The sequence below is a fragment of the Schistocerca piceifrons genome, chromosome 1, assembly GCF_021461385.2.
Source record: "Schistocerca piceifrons isolate TAMUIC-IGC-003096 chromosome 1, iqSchPice1.1, whole genome shotgun sequence".
Taxonomy (NCBI): domain Eukaryota; kingdom Metazoa; phylum Arthropoda; class Insecta; order Orthoptera; family Acrididae; genus Schistocerca; species Schistocerca piceifrons.
The window spans coordinates 525,583,432-525,603,379 of NC_060138.1; the positions used below are offsets into that span (position 1 = coordinate 525,583,432).

The 19,948-nt window shown below is 42.3% G+C and overlaps 1 protein-coding gene across 2 annotated transcripts in view; it reads left to right on the forward strand.

Annotated features, from left to right (window-relative positions):
* Positions 1-19,948, forward strand: part of LOC124798341 (U4/U6 small nuclear ribonucleoprotein Prp31) — a 77,753-nt gene that overhangs the window by 45,054 nt on the left and 12,751 nt on the right. For both annotated transcript variants that reach the window (XM_047261709.1, XM_047261701.1), the window contains exons 4-6: positions 8,239-8,443; positions 16,555-16,724; positions 16,829-16,986. In XM_047261709.1, the coding sequence (XP_047117665.1) occupies positions 8,239-8,443; positions 16,555-16,724; positions 16,829-16,986 (533 nt within the window). The remainder of the gene's footprint in view (positions 1-8,238; positions 8,444-16,554; positions 16,725-16,828; positions 16,987-19,948) is intronic.

A 19,948-nucleotide genomic window follows, 5' to 3' on the forward strand; every position in this document is an offset into this window, starting at 1 on the left:
CATTTCCTCAAACACACATGTTTTATGTTTCAGACTTTTCAGAAATATGTGCACTACAAGATGAACATATTTTTGAAAATTCGATTTTTTTTTTTTTTTTTTTTAAAACCCTGTTCACAAATATCGTAGATCTGGGGCTGATGCGCCGAGCAGTCTGAGTTATAATGGGTAGTCTCCATGTAACCCATGTTTACGTTTAGTGATTTTTGCTGTTTACCATTCGTTTACTCTCATGTCAAATGAAAACAAAACTGATATCTGTGGCCGGGAGCTGTCAAGTGAATTAAAATACATTCACATAGTTAGGGAAGGCTAAAATATGTCATTAGTTTCAAGTTTTATTTTATTTCCACCTTCCTGATAGTCAAGCATTAATCGCCTTGCAGAACAATGAAGTTATTTTTGTCTTTTTGCTAAAGAAATATGACTCTTTAACTTTTTCCGCAGAGGCAGTCAATGTATTTGAAACTAAATGTTTAATTCCACAGTACTGGCTAGTTTCAACTCTTTGCTGCATTTCAAGTGCATCTTTTAACACGTATGGCATTATGCCATAATAAAGAACCAAACATGATATAATGCAGTACTGGTGCTCCAAGAAAATTTACATCCCGAAAACCACACTGAAAAGCTTATTATCAAGTCGAGGTCTACTTCATTGGGAATGTGCACATACGAATGTGCACTTTAAGTATGCACTTTAAATGTGCACATTTTAGTATGGTTCACAAAATTCCAATGTTCTTGGAGTATCCTTTGGTGTCTTGTTTCATTTATGACAGAACGTATGATCTTTCAATGTTTTACACATACGTACATATGGGCATCCTATGCCATGGTAGCTGCGCAAGCATGGCATCGCTTGTTATCTGCGCTCTCTGGGAACTGCTGAAATGAACCAATTTCTAACAGGTTGCGGGAAAATATTGCGAATGGTGGTTTGAAAAGTGTTACTTTAAAAGTAAATATCCTTTTACATAAGTTGAACTATGTGCAAGAATGTACCATGAATTTCTTAAATTGCAAGCATTTTACTCTCAATTAAAAATCAACTCTTTGATGATGAACCATTTAGAAGAATTTTGAACCCTGAAGATCAGACCTTTATGTCATTATTAAAAATTTTCCTGGCACATTTGTGTGATATATCTTACAAGTGTATCAAGCACAAAAAAGATCAACATTATATGCATTATTAACCTTAGAGAGCTTTACTTTTCTTGTAGCAACGCTATGTATGTTAATTTAAACTATTAACTTTCCCTGTTCGTGTGTTCATGCTACTTAAAAAAAAGCAATCGGAATAATGTGTGGGGTCCATCAAAGACACTCTTGCAGGCACTTGTTTCGGAAGATAGGTATCCTAACAACTGCCTCACAGTATATTTTTTCCTTGCTGACCTTTGTGTGCAAAAATTATTCCATCTACCAAGACAACAGTAAATTCCATGGTTATAATACCAGAAACAAAAACAATCTACATTTAGAAATGAAACGTCTCACTCTGGTACAAAAAGGAGTTTACTACTCCAGCATTAAGCTGTTCAATGCTCTACCACTACATATCAAATGTGTTCATACAGAACTGCCAAAATTTAAACAAGTTCTCAAAGATTACTTGACAGAGAAATCTTATTATACTGTGGATGAATACCTGAAAGAAAATGTATACCATCACTAAACTTATTGTGTCTAGAAGTAGTTCAATTGATTTTATTGTGCATTTGGGCATTAGCGCACTTTTTGTAACAACAGATTGGCTGTACATGTATTTACTCTTGTAGGTCTAATATCTGATTTAACTTTGTGCTCTTATCTTTAACCTTTATTTGAAACTCCTTTTTCTGTCAAATAGTAGTTATGTTATCTAGCTGACATTGTATCTGTTACTTTATTTATAGTATGTCTTACTTAAACTATGTACAATTTTCCATTGAATTGCCCTTGTATTTATTGTAAGTTTAAATTGAAACCTGTACAATTTGACAAGTTCCATATCCTTGTGATTGACTCACTAACTGGATCTACGGAACAAGAAATAAATAAATAATAAATAAATAAATAAATAATACTTAACAGTGATGTTGCTGTTGGCTGACTACATCACGTGTCCTATGCTCTGAATATCCACTGTCATCAGCTGGCGGGATCATGTGACATGAGCTATGACTGGCTTACAAAAGCGCGTCGCAATCTCGATTTCAGTGATTCGGAAAGTAACATGCGGTGTTTGGTGGAATTCCAATGTATACTTTGTTAATACAAAAATATGCAGCGTACATGTTGCTGCACATCAAAGATATTTCCAAAATGTGTCTTTTTCCCTGAGTTTCGTTTTCTAAAGTGCCGGGAAATTCTACACCCGTGTATAAAACCATAACCATTCAAAGGTTTGATAAGGGAAAATATACTGTCACTTAACATGGAAAAAGAATGTTTTTAACTGTGAAATCCAGGAATTGTTTTTCCTTGCCTGCGTATACACCTTGTATTATCAATAATAATAATATTCATTGGTTGTGTCTTGCAAAGTGACTATTTGTATGAGAATATTAAAGAAGCACACTGTGAGTTAACTCTTCGTAAGTCCTAACTAGCATCCATAACCTTTATCTTTCATTCTGCCATGAATTATACCTATAGAATCATAAATAACTATGTAAGCTCTCTCAACATTTTAATACATTGGTTTCCAGATCTAATGTACACAAACATGGAAAGATCTTGTGCGTAATTCATGCTGCCCTCTACAACACCCCCTCACCTGCCCCCCTCCCAGTCCTGCCTTGCGTGATGACTAATGGGAGTAGTTTCTTTTTGGATGAAATGTACTACTGCTGACAGGAGACTGAATTCAAATTGATATTCAGCTTCTTGCATTGGGAGTACCTTCAATCAAATCTGCAAGCTCTCTATGGTTCTCTGTATTTACAACTTTCCCACATAATTACATTTTTTATAAATACTACATCCTATTTTAATACACATTACTCATCATTGACATACTAGAGTCTTTTAAACTCTTCAGGCTTAGTAGTTTTCTCTGCCTCCCCATTTATTATTAAGAACAGTACCTCATACTATTAAGCAGTTGTAAGTAAAGGTGTCATAAAACAAAATATTGAGTAGTCAGATGGTAGTGATGCTCGTATTTTCACATAGTCACATGATAATGATTCTGTGCCATAAAATATGTACAGGTGAAACTGTCAAGTTTATAAATAAGCACCAAATACCTGAAGCATTGAGTTTAACAGGCACACACAGAAGAGAGAGAAAACTTGCTAACTTTCAGAATAAATTCTCTGCTGGGCTATAGTGTGTGTATGCTCCCACACTTATGCTCGTCCTGTTTGCGAAGTGATCGGTGATTCATGTTTCAGAAAGTGTACACATTTGCTATATGCAGCCAGTCACAGTTAGTGCCATGTGTGTTGACAGTTTCACTTGTAGGTATTTTATGGCACAGAATCACTCCCATGTGACTGTATGAAATTGAGCATCACTACCATCTAACAACTCATTTTTTTATGATGCCTAACTATTCTGAGTACTTCCTGCTTTCTATTCAATCAGTGGGGTTCATCACTCCTAAATTATTTACATTATATCAGAACTTCCTCTTGATCACTTTGTATGATGGGGGGACATGTCACAATGCTTGTCAGTGACTCGTATTACTACCTTGGTGGTGTTGAGGTCTTGGAACATTCCACATACCAATAAATTAAGAGCCCATGTAAACTTGGCCTCTTTGCACAGATGAAAGGATCTGTTTGAAGCATCAGGCTTTCATGTAACCACTTTGAAATAAGTCATAGCACAAACCATCGCTACCATAAATATAAACAATGTCGGCAGCTTGATACGTCTGCTACTATTGATTTGGGAAACAGTTTGGGACTGTATTACAGTGAAGAGTGTATTGCCTTTGTTACTCTAAATTCTCTCATGAAAACTATAGAATTATGCGACAGAAGTACTGATCAGTATTTCCTTTCTGGAGATTAAATACGGTGCTGCCAGTAGGCAAATATAAAAATACATGACACTATCCTAGCTTTCAAAGTTATTAGTTCCTTCCTCAAGGAGAAGAAGGGATAATTTGGGGAAGGTTAATAAGGAAGGGCAGATCAGTGAGAGTCCAGAATGAGAGGGGACCCAATTGTTGTGATGATTTGAGAACGTGAAGGTACATTTTTGCCTCCCCCCCCCCCCCCCCCCCCCCTTTTCCTGTCGTCGCAACAGATGGGTCCCTTTTTTCACCATGAGGTCTAAGTGACCTGTTCTTTCTTTTTAACCTTCCCATCAACTAATCTCTCTCTCCTCACTGAGGAAGCAACTGATAGTTCAGAAAGCTAATATAGTATCATATATTTTTATACATGTCCATTTGCTATAGTGGCTGGCATGAAAATAGGGCTTCAAGCCCATCTCGCCATCTTACAGCACTGCCATTATTTTTTTATTGTGATAATTTCAAATGTTCATAAAAATTAAAAAAAAAATTGGGTAACTCTGTTTTAGGGTAGGATATGATGGAGTACTTTCCAAAAGAAAATTCTCACTAGCTGCTAGGGGAAAAAATGAAAACTAATGTTGCAAGAAATTTTAGAGGAAAATAATTTTTTATTTCCACCTGTGGTAGTAATAGAATCACCAATGTAATTGGACTGAAAAAAATATATGAAAATCCTCAAAGTTTACAGATGCATATGCTGAGTCTTTTATTTCGGAAACATAAAAGTATTCTGAGATAAAAAATAAAATATTATAAGAGGTGTGAAACTGTGCCGACTGCGTAGCAAAAATTATAGTCGCTGGTGAATTTTCGTTCTGTAGGACTGTGAAGAAACTTCCCACAAGAATGTTGTTAAGAAAACTACAAAATTATTTTTGGTAACATTTCAGACATCATTATTGTATCGTATCTCATACAGAAGCAAGTTACTTCGTATCGTATCTCATACAGAAGCAAGTTACTTCCACGATATCCAATGCGCAGCAGTGCGCAAGTCGTTGTACGCCATCACCAAGAGTTTTGTTCGGGCGGCTGACTCTAATATGACCTAGAATATTCCCTACTTCCCGAAAATATTTTACTGGCTGCTAATACATATCCTTCGTCATTGCATCCATCACTCAAAATGCCAATACACCCTGTGCAAAAGCAAATGTATTTATTTTGAAGCCAATATTTTCACTGAAGTTGAGCAAAATATTTGTCCGAAAGGTTTTGTGAAATCCAAGTTTTTCTAAATTTGCTGTAAGCCCATTATTCTCAGCATGCAATACATGTTTGGTACACAAAAACCTTGTTCTTACTACTGCAATGACCCTGTCTTGTAGTACAAATATTGTCCATTTCAGTTTCTGAATTAAAGACCAAGTGGGCGGAAAAGACAGTGCATTGAAGTGACTGGCGAGAATAATCAATTTTATCATGGACATTACCTTGTACTTCTCTAGCCATTGGATACTATCCTCTGTCATACTAAAGTAATACAATTCTACGTTCTAGCTTTTTGTAAAAATCATCAAATATCATAGATTTCTATGCACTTCTTGTAGAATCAGAATAGGTGCTGGGACTGCTCTGATGTTACTGCGCTATTTATATATACAGTCGATACAGAAGCACCACAATGTTTTGTCATATTATGATCTGCATTACCCTTACTACGCAATAGCCAGTAAATCCTTCTATGAAAAAAGGAGATAAATTTCGAATGTACAAGTAAACCGAATGCAGTAAGATTATATCCGAATGTAAAGACATTTGATACAGGTTTTTAGGAAAAACTGTTGTTATTTAATGCAGAATTAACAATCTTATTTTAATTGACAGTTACTGTCGAGTAAACTATTCACCACAATGTGCGATAAACTTATCAGATGCCTATTGTAAGGGAAAAACATTCGCAGTATGTCCTCTATAACTGAAATGAATTGACAAACATTTAAAACAAATCAGCTTTTTACATAGATGGCACTTACCTAAACTGAAGGTTCTTCGGCTCCGTGTCTTCAGATTCACTGTCACTTGTTTCAACCAGGTGAATCATCACAGATTCCACTATGGTGTCTCTTAAACCCTGGTTCAAGAAATCAGTTTCTTGCAATGCTTCTGCGTGTTTTACACACCTCTCGCAGTCCTGCTGAGTAACATTGTCAAGAGCTTTTTGTGTTAGCTTCTCGACATCAGCTAGTTTGGAAGTAGTATTTCTTTTCGCATTTTCCGCTTTACTTGGGCCCATATCAATTAAGTGGGATTGTACTGGCAGCCATACGGTGGTAGATGTACCACTTGGTGTCCCATTTTGTTTGCCAGTTGATCTAATTCGTAAGCCTTTTGGCACCTACGATTTCTTCCTTAGACACGAGTTCAGCCTTCATTTCATTGATTGAAAATGAAACATTCTTTCTCTTTAGGCACTTCATAATATCTGCCTTGTGCCAATTTGAATGTGACAGCTTTTCTATCTGAATGGACTGGTAGCTGGCGTTATCCATCATGATAATTGACCCTTCTTCCAGCACAGATAACGGTCAAATAAACAAATTCTTAAAAACTTCTCCATTCATTTCTGAATGGTAATCTGATTGGCAAGAATTTTTCCCACCACGAAAAACAAGTTTGGCCTCTGGTATGAAGCTTATGGTTAATGAACCAGCGTGGGCGAAGATTAATCGACCATCTCTACCAGTAGACACTTTCAAACCGCCATTTCCCTTGGGTCATGCCATACATACTTATTGGTGTGGTTCTGTGAAACACAAGTTTCATCCAAGTACGCTACAGGCCTGGTGTCTTAAGCACCCAAGAAGTGCATTATATGTGAAAACTTCGCCCTTGCTGCTGCTGTGTCTCTGTGTTCCATTAAGAATTTCCATCCATCATTACACTTCTTGAATCAGAAACCAAGGGAGTGGAGAAGACGAAGAATGGAGGTCTCTGAGCCAAGGTAATTAATTTTTTCACAGATGTCAGCCTGTATTTTTTTAGCCATTGGATACTGTCCTCTGTCGTAATATCCAAGTACAGTTCTACACACGAGCTCTTTGTTAAAATCGTTAAGTCAGTTGATTTCCATTCACATTCGTATCCCTTTCTTGGAGAATCGAAATACTCATTCGTGTATGGAGATTCTGCCAGTGACACAGATTTGCTAATATGGAGACACCACACGCTTTAGCACTAAGTTTATGAATTTGTGCAAAATTTAAATTATTCCTCACTTCTTCATTGTCGGCTAGTTCAGTAAAAAACTTGAGTACATTTGATATGATAGTTTTCGATTATTTACGAATGTCTTTCCGCCCTTTATGTACACAGACCAGAGCACTACTACAAGTAGGCCGTTGCTCCTGCATTGTTGTTCACCACCGAACACATGTCAAAGCACCTTTCTAAAGACTGTAAGACACTGAGACCAGATGTGAACACTCGATATAGCATGGTAACACTGAGCTTTCAGCTTCTCTGACCTACCATGCCGCTAATGGTACCTACATGGCAACAAAGTCGAGAGGCGGGCGAATCACAGCCTGCAGCCCCTGCTGGCGGCAGGCAGCAGGCAGCGGCCGTGACCTTGAGACTCTACTTTCATGCCGGCCACTCTAGTACTAATATTTCACCTAAAAGTAAGTACTGGCCAACAAATTTGTCTCATAATTTTATTGTAATTTCAGCACCAAATTTATGCTATATACACTGTTGTTGCTGTAAACACAACCTCATAATTGTTTTGTCCATTTTTATTTATGGTGAACAATGGAAAGTCCAGGATGAAATGACAATGATATTGTGAAAAGGATAGATCGCTACTCGCCATGTAAAGGGAGGTGTTGAGTCACGGACAGGCACAATGAAAAGACTGCAAAACCTTGCAGCTTTCAGCCAAAAGGCCTTCTTCCAAAATATAGAACAGAACACATTAACACAAGTAAAACTCCCACCCCTCTGGGTGACCACTGTGCAACTGTAGGCTGTGCTTTGTGTGTGTGTGTCTCTTCTCTTTTGGCCAAAAGCTTAAATGTTTAGCAATCTTTTCATTGTGAGTGTCTGCGACTTATGCCTCCTATATTTAATGAATAGCAATCTATCCTTCTTTTCATGTTGAGATACGTTACAGAAGATAAAATATTTCCTCATGTATCTCCCAAATTAAAATACTATGTGTGATTGCGTGATTTTCTTATGTTTAATCTTTGATACAAAAATTTATAATTTTACAGGTATCATCCATCGTTTTGTTAGAGATAAATATTCAAAGAGATTTCCTGAATTGGAGTCACTTGTTGTTGGCCCTCTTGAATACTGTATGACAGTAAAAGAACTGGGAAATGACTTGGATAGAGCAAAGAATAATGAAGCTCTTCAACAGATTCTGACACAGGCAACTATAATGGTCGTATCAGTAACTGCGTCAACCACTCAGGGGTAAGATAAAAGCTTGTGTGTGTGTGTGTGTGTGTGTGTGTGTGTGTGTGTGTGTGTGTGTGTGTGTGTGTGTCGCACGCGCACACTCCACACTCACACACTTAGTATCCATAATTTGAGTTTTAATAACTGATTTTGGTATACAGAGATTTCTCAATAAATGCTTTTTTGATGTTCTCTTTTTATTTTTAAAAAATCTATTCATTTATTTATGTTGCTAATATCACAGCTATATATTTACTAACATAATTTATAAACAAAGAAAACAGCAAAAGTTATGATTACCAGAAAACCAGCTAGGTTTTTTTTAAAAAAAAAGAAAAAAGAAAAGGAAAGGGAAGGTTCATGTGAGACTATTAATGAAAAATTACAGCAAGCCAGTGAAACAAAGAACAACATAAAAAAATGGGGGATTGTGTTTAAGGCAGTAAGAATTAGTTACTACCATATTCACTGGTATGTTTGCAAAAACCTTTACTTACGGCCATAAGCAGCTTTTCAGCTGATTTCTGTCTTCAGCTGGATCAGACCTCAGATTTAGGAATGTAAGAATGCATACTTAGGAAGATGGTTGCATATGCTGGCTGCATTGAAAGTACAACAAAATCCAGTGAAAAAAGAAACGGTTGGAGTGGCTTTTCACTAGACAAGCCACTGCAATGTGCTACATTCTCATTATACCTAGGGGTTTTCAGTATACATGTTTTGTGTGTCTGCTTTTAATACAAGGTATCAAATGCCTTTGCAGAACACCAAATAGCTATCATACAACCACTCCGCTCTAAAATTGATTTTCCTCAAGACCTTATGATCAGCTCAAACGTTCCTCCATCCATTATCTTCAGGTACAATGGTGCAGCACCTACCACCAGCCTGTGTTTAAGAGGAGACTTTCATAATAAAAACTGAAGATGGTTAGCATTTATATCCCATTGCTCTTTACAACTGAATTGCCTATTCAACGGGTTTGTGAGTAAGAGATAATAGTTGTTTATGATATGTTCATAGATGACCTCTCCCTGATATTCTTCAGATACCTCTTATGGTTCAAGAGTGTAGCCACATTCTTGGAATTCCCATGTTTGACATTCTGTGGGAATTACTACCTCATGCTATGTCTAACCAGTTTCTGTTCATCCAGTGGATTATTGTGCAACAGTTTTCCAGCTACATACTTCCTTGTAAATGAGAAAAGGATACCAAATCAGGCGAATGAGTTGAATATTCCAATTATTAGTTTTTACAGTCCAAGCTTCTACTTGCATTTCGTCCAGTTGGCCCTGACACTCGTTTAGTATTCACCATTTATTATTTACCTTTTGCAGGATGATAAATAAAAAAAGAGCAAAACTTGTATTATTCGGTGATCACCTTATTTTTGAATCATAATCATTAACACAGAAATCATAATAAAATTTAAGAAAATACTTAGTATTGTCAAAATGTCAGGGAAAAAATGGCCGTGTTGATAGATTTTCACAGAGACTCATTCACTTTCTGTGGAAAGTCAGCGTTCAGTGGAACACAGTTTAGGAAGTTGCCTGAACATACAGCGGTTTACCCACATCTCATCCGCAGTAACCATTTGATGCACATAATCAGTTGAATTCCATTTAACAAATCTAAACATTGGTAAGAGATTTGTTTTCACCTTTGCTTTTTGTCGGCATTCAACAAATGAGACACGTGTCTTGCACAAAGCTTTCTCATAGTTAATTCCTGAAGTAAAACTATTCCATACTCTTTCTTCTAAGTGTGCCTCTCGTATCAGCAGTTTCATTTAACTTCAATCACAAGGTGTCCGACACCATAATGTGAACGTTCTCAGTCCTTTCATCTAAGGTTGCAGTTTTTTGATGTTCTTTGTTTCAGGAGAAATATTACTATTTTTGAACATGGCTGCCCAGTCTTAACTGTTAAAATTGAAGGGGCAGACATTTTATGTGCTTTCACCAACTTTGGATGAATTTCCATTGACGATGAAATGATCGAAACAAAGAATTTTGTGGTGTCATAATATTCCAGCATATCCACTTGAACAAAACACACACAATAGAAATAGTTTAGAAATATATAGAAACTACTTTGCTGGCCACACTGACACAATATACTTGTGCATCATACATGTACATTAAAGCTTATGGCACCCAGGGGCTCAGCGTTCATTTGCTGAGTACGGGCTGGGCGACCCCGGGGTCCTGAGCTGGGGACTGGTCAGTGCCGCCAGTCTGCTGTCACCGTAACCCCCGGACATGCTTCAGCGACCACCGTGTGGTGCAGCGGTGGAATGTTGTGTGCTGCGTGGAATGGTAATCTTGGCTTGACCGCCTGGAGGAAGGTAAACCTCTATAAAAACCCCTCAATCTTACGGTGTGCTGCGCACCTATAAGATGCATGGCTGTTGGGGTGGAACAGTCGCAAGCGGGCAACCACTGGGGCACCTGCTGCACCCCAGTTGTATAAGACTTACCTAGGCACGCGGGGCTCTGTCTAGGTGGACTTCTAGTTCCCTAGCTGCTCGTGGGACCGAGATGGATCCTTCGAAATCCTCTTTTCTTCCTCCCAGCGGAAAGGATGGGCCGCTGGAAGGTTCTAACACTCAGTCTCTTAAGAGGGCTCGTGCATTCAGTCCCCCTGACTCTGGCACTTCTTTAACAAGTCGAGTCTTAAGTAACAGAATGCATTCTGGTAATCCGAGTGTGTTTCTCATTGTGAAACGGAAGGAGGGTAGTTTCGAGAAGGTTTGGAGGGAATCTGTGGCTCCTTAAAATCGGTGAAGCGCTTACGTAATGGGACCTTGCTAGTGGAAACTTCCACTTCCCAGCTAGCAACTAACCTTCAGTCTGCTAAATGCCTTGGAGAGTATGCCATAGACACTGAACTGCACAGCACCTTGAACTACAGCAAAGGTGTTGTGACGTGCCGGGATCTAGTTGACATTCCCAAGGAAGAACTGCAACGTGAGTGGGCTCCGGAAGGTATCGTTGATGTTCAACATATCTTGAGGAGGGTTGATGGCAATCTTGTCAAATCCGACTCCTTTATTCTAACCTTCAGTAGCACGAAACTTCCTGAACATGTTAAAGCTGGCTTCCTTTGCCTTAGTGTGAGGCCTTATTTCCTGACCCCAAAGTGCTGTTTCAAATGCCAGCGTTTTGGGCATACCACCTTAGGATGCAAAGGCGAAGCGACTTGTGGCAACTGTGGTAAAGCTGCTCATGAAGGAGTTGGTTGCTCCTCTCCAGCCAAATGTATCAATTGCTCTGGGAACCACCCTGTTTGGAGTAGGGACTGCCGAATATTTTTAGAGGAACACAAAGTCCAGGAAATAAAAACAACCAAGTGTATCCCCTATGGTGAGGCCAAGAAGATCTATAAGTCGATGCAACCTCCCACATTTGCTACATCTTTTGCATCCCTTGTTCAGAAGCCTACTCCAAAAGTCGATACCTCAACGCAGACAGAGGTGGTGAGTGTTGGCACTAATATATGCAGCTGTCAGTGCACTTGCAACGCAGCCAGTGTTTCAGAGCCAGTAGCCCCTATTTGAACGGCAGACAAAGGTACAGTGTCGAACTTGGGTCAGCCCCTGGCGCCTCCAACAGCTGAGGATGTTCCGAAGCCCAGTACAGCCATTACCACTCCCCACGTCAGCTCCCTCAAAGCCCACCAAACTGCAGAAAGCTCCTGTACAGCAGCAACAGCGGGTCAAATCCCATGGTAAACCGTCTGACCATGCAGATGTTGTTTTCCGTGAGGCTTCATCTGACTCTTCCTCAGAGTTTATGGAATCCGATGTATGTGTGGGGAAATCTTCTCGCCCCACACCTGCCCCCCTCCACCATCTGCAGTCTTCCCGCCCCGTCTGAGAGACAGGATGAAGGTGCTACCCCCATCATAGATGGCTCCCATACTTCAGTGGAACTTGCAAGGGTTCAGGACGCATGTGGAGGAACATCGTCTACTATCTCAGGGTAGACCACTGTGTCTCTGTCTCCAGGAGACTTATTTCCATCCATCATACTCCCCTGAGATACGAGGCTATACGCTCCACAAAAAGGATGACCTGCGTGGAGAGAGAGCTAGAGGAGGCGTAGGTATTTTCGTCAGGACAGACTACCCCTCCTCGCCTCTCTCACTTAAGACGACTTTACAGGCCGTTGCTGTGTCCGTGCACGTGCGTCATCCATTGACTGTATGCTCGCTTTACTTGCCCCCACATGATGCACTTGATGAAGCGGCCCTCACCAACCTTCTTACACAGCTCCCCCAGCCATTCATTATTTGTGGTGATTTTAACGCCCACAATGTGCTTTGGGGCTCTGCAATTACCTGCTCCAGGAGTAGAGCAATTGAGAGGCTTCTCCTGTCATCCTGTGCCTACTTGCTCAATGGAGGACAGAGTACTCATTTCTGCACAGCGACTGGGTCGTTCTCTGCCATTGATCTCTCGCTTTGCTCTCCAGCTCTTGCCCCCAGTGCTCACTGGGAAGTGGTCACTGACTTGCACGGCAGTGATCATTTCCCAATCTGGATTCACCTGCCAGATGGCCTGGGCCCGGAAAGGAGACCACCACGATGGGTGCTCAGTGGAGCTGACTGGACACTTTATAGCCAGTTGGCCCAATTCGAACACTGTGCGAATGTTGAGGTGTGGATGGATCATATTACCAAAACAGTCCTCCACGCCGCTGCAGCATCCAGTCTACAGGCCACCGGAAGAGGCCCCCTGTGCCTTGGTGGAGTGCCGAATGCCGCTCTGCAATCAGGACCAGGCGTGCAGCTCTGCGTCAGTTCAAGTGTCGGCCGACTGCTGAGAATCTTGCAGCCTTTCGGGTGGCGAGGGCAAGATGTCGCCGCATTATTCATGAGAGCAAGAAGAGGTCATGGCAACAGTTCCTGGACACCATTAATCATTCCACCAACAGTTCCATTGTGTGGGAGACCATCAGGAGAATTTCTGGGAGAGTAGCGAGGTGCCCCATAGCTGCTGTAATGAATAATGGCACTCTCCACACGGAGAGGAGACATTGCCCAGACTATGGCAGCGTATTTTGCCACAGTTACTGCAACAACCAGTCAGGATCCAGGTTTCCAGCGCCATAGAGCCGTAGCTGAGAGATGTAGTCTGGACTTCCAGTCCACTTCTCATGAAATTTACAACTGCCCATTTTCTATGTGGGAGCTGGATTCTGCATTGTCTGGAGCTCGTGACACATCCCCTGGTCATGACAGGATCCATAACAGTATGCTATGGCACCTCACAATGCGCAACAGAGAAATCCTCCTCGCACTTTTTAATACCATTTGGGCGTCGGGTCGCTTTCCTGATGCGTGGCGTGAGGCAGTTTTAATCCCTTTTTTAAAACCTGGGAAAGACCGCCCGAGCCCAAGTAGCTACCGTAGTGTTGCCCTCACTAGTTGCATAGGGAAGACCTTGGAGCGGACGGTCAACCGCCGCCTTGTCTGGATGTTAGAATCCCGGCAACTCCTTAGTCGCTTTCAGTGTGGGTTCAGGAGGTTTCGTTCCACCTTCGATAACCTTGCCCTCCTGGAGGCGGCAATACAACAAGCTTTCCTACGCTGTAATCACCTTCTAGGTGTATTTTTCGACATCGAGAAGGCCTACGATACCACTTGGAGGTGTCTCATCCTGGAGCAGCTTCACAAATGGGGTTTTCGTGGTTGTCTTCCTCTTTTTATTCAGTCTTTCCTCTCGCCACGATATTTTAGATACCGAATTGGTGATGTCCTGTCTGATCACTTTGCGCAGGAGAACGGTGTCCCTCAGGGTAGCGTTTTAGGTGTGACTCTCTTTGCCATCGCTATTAATAGCATTACGTCCATCGTGAAAAGTCCTGTCCAGTGTTCTTTGTTTGTGGATGATTTCTCTTTGTTTTGCTCTTCTTCAAGCCTTGCAACGACAACTCGTCAGTTGCAATTTACGATTAGGCATTTGGATGACTGGGCGCAGAAGAGTGGTTTTAAGTTTTCCACCGAGAAGTCTGTGTGTGTTCTTTTTAGCCGTTCTCGTTCGATTTTAACCTTTCCTGAGTAGAGGATGAGGGACACTATTCTTACTTTTAAAGACACGTTGAGATTTCTGGGGCTCATTTTTGAGTCGAAGCTCACGTGGTTACCTCATCTTAAAGACCTGAAACAGCGGTCACTTAAGGCTTTAAGTATTTTAAAATGTCTTAGCCACAGTACATGGGGAGCTGACAGGACTTGTCTGCTCCAGTTTTACAGGGCGTTTGTGCGATCTCGGCTCGATTACGGGTGCACGATATATGGGTCTGCGAGGCCTTCTTACTTAAAGTTGTTGGACGTTGTGCACCATGAAGGGCTTCGGTTGGCCACTGAGGCATTCCGAACTAGCCCCATACCAAGCCTCTGTGCAGAAGCTGGTGAACCGCCACTTCATATGCGGCGACGGCCACTTACAGTGCGCCAGGCGTATAAAACTTTGTCCACACCATACACCCCTGCATACCGTACCGTTGCTCAGCCTCCTCTGGCACGCTTGTTTCATAACCGGCAACGTGCGACGCAGCCCTATGGGATTTGCGCACAGGATTGCCTCGGTGCGATGTCTATGGCTGGTCTTCGTGTTTTACGTCGCGGTTGGAGCAGATCTCCACCTTGGCTCCTCCGGAGACCCAAGCTTATTTTAGATTTGACTAATTTTAAGAAAGATGGCACACCAGATTTTACATTCCAATCTCTGTTTTTTAACATTTTAGATGTGCATCACGGTTTCACTGTCGTTTACACTGATGGCTCCAAACAGGAGACTTTCCTTGGCTGTTCTGTGGTGTTCCCTGATCATGTTACCCGGATTCGCTTCCCTGCTGAGTATACCGTTTTTGCAGCGGAGTTCCACGCGATCCTGAAGGCACTGGAGCAGATGCATCGTGTTCGGGGTGATCGATTTCTTCTCTGCTCCGATTCTCTTAGTGCCTTACAATCACTGCAGAACCTATACCCGACTGAGGAGATGGTCCAGCTGATACATGACCAACTGTACTTGCTCCAAGGCGGGGTAAAGAGGTATCCTTCTGCTGGGTGCCTGGTCATGTCGGCATATGGGGCAATGAACAGGCTGATCGGGCTGCCAAGGAGGCCTGCAGAGAGCATGATGTGGTCCAGTGTCCTATCCCCTTGCAGTCAGTCATCGCTGCACTCCAAAGGAAGTGCATGGAGTTGTGGGAGGACGAATGGCTGGCGGTGACGGCCAATAAACTGCGGTCGGTAAAGTCAACCACTCGGCCGTGGCGTTCCTCCTGCCGGTTGCTCAGGTGGGAAGAGGTGGCCCTCACACGTCTTCGGATCGGGCACTGTCCTCTCACAGATAGCTATTTATTAGGGCGGGAGGATCCTCCGTTTTGTGATGCTTGTGGTGTGCACATCTCTGTCCGGCACATTTTATCAGACTACATTTTATACCGTGATGCAAGAGCAGAAGCACAAGTTGATGGGGATCTGCCTTGTGTTTTAGCTAACGATGAGATGTGTGTGTCTAGGGTTTTTAAGTTTTGTGATGTGTCTGGACTCTGGCCTAAACTTTTAGGCTGGAGGTTTTAGTGTATTGCAGAGTGGCTGACTCCTCCCTTTTTTCCTTGCAGTCAGCCAGCCACTTCCATCTGCTACATTGTTTTAGCTCCCTCTACCATTTTCTTCCTGTGTTGTCCATGTTTTACTGCTGATGCCCTGCTTCATCCCACGCTTCGGTGTGGGTGAGCGCATATTTTTCAATGATTGTTCCCCGTGTTTTATGTAAATGTTCTGAGTTTTTTTCTTAACACCCATCTCACTATGTTATTGAACGGACGCTGAAGACCTTGCTGGCGTGCGCCCAAAAAAAAACCCTCTCTATTACTCAAGCTTATGTTTCTACTTTATGTAGTTAATAATATTCTGCTATTGCCAGTACATCTTTGTTTAAATGATTTGTTACTTTAATTTATAGAAAACTTCAGTAATAAACAGTCATTTAGTTCCCAGACTTGTAAGAAACAAAGTCCACACTGCTGTGTTCTGTTTTAATTTTGAATTTGTAGAAAGACACACAATGTTCTGTTAATGAATAAATGTATGGTCTTTTTCTTTAGGCAGCTATTAAGTGAGCAGGAGAAGGAAGATATTGTAGAAGCATGTGACATGGCAATTGATCTTAATAATTTTAAGCAGCGTATATATGAATATGTTGAGAGCAGAATGGCATTTATAGCACCAAATTTATCAATCATTGTTGGAGCCTCCACTGCAGCAAAGATAATGGGTAACTATAAGAAGCAGTTAAAAAGCTGCATTGTTGTGCAGTAGTTTAATGTGAGCTAATTAATTAATTGATTCACTGTCATACCTCTGTTTTATTCCTTTCAGGTGTTGCCGGTGGACTAACAAAGTTGTCAAAAATGCCAGCATCTAGTATCTTGGTCCTCGGTTCTCAGAAAAAAACTCTTTCTGGTTTTTCTCAGGTTACAATGTTGCCACATACAGGATTCATCTACTATTCTGATATAGTTCAGGATACACCACCGGTAAATGAATAGTTAACTTGAATTAGATAATGAATTTTATATTTGAGACTTACAATCAATGCCATGAAGCCGTTTGAATTTTATTATGTTCTTTCTTCTTTCTTTTCCCAGTTTCCTTACTCTTCCTGCATTTATATGCTTTATCTGGCTCCAATCTCTGTCTGTGTGATTTGCACGTTTTCTACTATTGTCTCGGTATCCGAAACCTGATACAAATTAGTCAGTGATTCAGCGTATTCAGTTTTGAATTGGGCTTATGTGAAATCATCATATTGTTTTCACATCAGGAGTAGTTGCGGACATATTACTGCAGTTCCAATAAAAAGTGTCGTGTTTCTCCAAATCTATCGTAACATATTTAACTTTGCCAAACCCTTGAATATACAAATAAGAGATTCAGGGGATATTCCATGTAGTACCAGTGCAAAAGATAATTTCAAACGTAAATTACACTTCATATTTTACTGCACAAAAATGGTTTTAAATACCAGATAAGTTCCTTCTAAATGTGAATTGTTCCAGGCGTGATATTTTATTTTTATGTATTGCCATTTCTCACTATGAAAGCCCCTCAGGGGGCTCAGCATTTAGTTGCTGGGTACAGGCTTGGCGACCCTGGGGTCCCTGAGCTGGGGACTGGGAAGCGCCACCAGTCCTCAATACCGTAAGCTCTGAGTGTGCTTCAACGACCACCGTAAGGCGCAACGGTGGAACTTTGTACGATACAGTGCCTGGGGATCTTGGCTTAATTGCCTGGGTCGCGAGGATGGTATAAACCTAAAAAAAAAAAAAAAAAAAAAAAAAAAAAAAAAAAAAAAAAAAAAAAAAAAAAAAAACCCTCAATCTCAAGGTGTGCTGCGCGCTGAGGAGACGCATGGCTGTTGAGGTAGAACAGTTGCTAGTGGGTGGCCTCTGGGGAACCTGCCATCCCCCGGTTGTATTAGGCTTACCCAGGCAAGCGGGGCTTTGTCTGGGTGGACATTCCTTCCCTAGCTGCTGGTGGGACCACCATGAAATGAAATACGAATAGTGTGCAAGCATGAGCCTCTAAGAAAGGAAAGTTCAATGCTTTACAGTATGACCCCCAGTCGTTCCCTTTCCTGTCCATACCAGGGGAGGAACGGCGGTCTAAATTACCTGGTGAGACGTATTCTCCTCGATTTCTGGTTTGCAGCCGAACAGATGGGCTCATTTCTGACCACAAAGCCTCAGTTTTTTGGGGAAAATTTAGAGGACAAGTTCGGAGAAGTTGAGGACCTGTCTAAAATGAGGTCTGGAGCAGTCCTCATACATACAGCATCCCCAGCACAGTCACGGGCATTGCTTGCTTGTGACAAGCTCGGTGATGTTGCAGTCTCCATTACGCCTCATAAGAGCCTCACTATGATTCAGGGACTTATTTTTCATCGTGACCTGTTCTTGCAGTCTGACGATGAGCTCCGTGCAAATCTGGAATGGTGCGGTGTCCACTTTGTACTACGTGTCTTCAGGGGACCTAAAGATTGTAGGGTCGCCACCGGCGCCTTCATCTTGGCTTTCGAGGGAGACACCCTGCCCGAGAAGGTCAAGGTGATTATATATCGATATGATGTTAAGCCTTACGTCCCTCCTCCCATGCGCTGCTTTAAGTGCTGGAGGTTTGGGCATATGTCATCAAGATGTGACGCCAACCCTACCTGTCGGGATAGTGAACATGCCTCCCACCCCCAACGTCCTGTGTTTGCTGCCCCCTGTTTGTGTCAACTGCGGACACACATTAACCTTGCTCGTCAGACTGCGCGGTTTATCAAAAAGAATGGAAGATTATGGAGTATAAGACCTTGGACAGGCTCACTTACACAGAGGCTAAATGCAAGTACGACCAACTTCACCCTATGCGCATTTCATCGACGTTTGCTGCAGCAGCTTCGATATCGGCGTCCCTGGCAACGAGCCCCCAAGCTGAGCCGCTTTTTGTGGGCCCTCCAGCTCGGCCATCTATTCCTGCCCACCAGGTAGTTGGGGGAACACTCTCTTCCGTTGCTCCCCTGTTATCAACATCGGGAGCAACAACCCCTCCTCCTTCGGGGACTTCAGTACCCACCTCTGCACAGGAGAAGGGCCCGCCTCCTCCGGCTCACCTCGCGCGGAAGGGATCACTTGGTGCCCTCCCTTTCACGCTTACTGCCCCTCCAGATGTCAGCCAGTGGCTGAAAGAGCCACCACCTGAGGCCGTATGGCTTCCAGGTCCACCTCGGTCCATGAGACTGGGTCGGAAAAGCCCACCCAACCTGATAAACCGAGGGACAAAAAGAAGAAAAAGCAAAAGGAGAAGGACATAGAGACAGAAAAGGAGTTCACCACTCCACCTGAAGATGATGTGGAGCATCTAGTGTCCCCTCAGGAGCTAGATGTTGGTCGACCCGCAGCTCCTATGGAAGTTGATCAGGCTACTTCGCAATCGGTGGCGGCGAGCGCTTCTAAGGCATAACCTATCCTCACCCCTCCCCACTCCCCCCCCCCCCCCCCAAAGTTCTTTCATGTCTTCACAGTCGGATACCATTATCCTTCAATGGAATTGCCATGGTTTTTTCCAACACCTTGCTGAGTTGAAACAGCTTTTGTGTCGCTTCCCTGCCACTTGTCTGGCCATACAGGAAACATGGTTTCTTGTTTGGCAGACCCCCTCCCTCTGTGGCTACCGGAGTTACTATAAGAACCATGTAGAATACGACAGGGTGTCTGGCGGTGTCTGTGTTTATATTCTTGCCATTGTTCCTAGTGCCCCAGTGCCACTTCACACTGCTCTAGAGGCTGTGGCTGTTAGAATCCGGGCAGGAATGGAGCTTACCATCTGTTCCCTCTACCTTCCCCCGGATGAGGTTGTCCCTCTTGCCAACCTAGCTGCCTTGTTTGCCCAGCTCCCCCTGCCATTCCTCCTTTTGGGGGACTTTAATGCCCACCACCCTTTATGGGGTGGGGC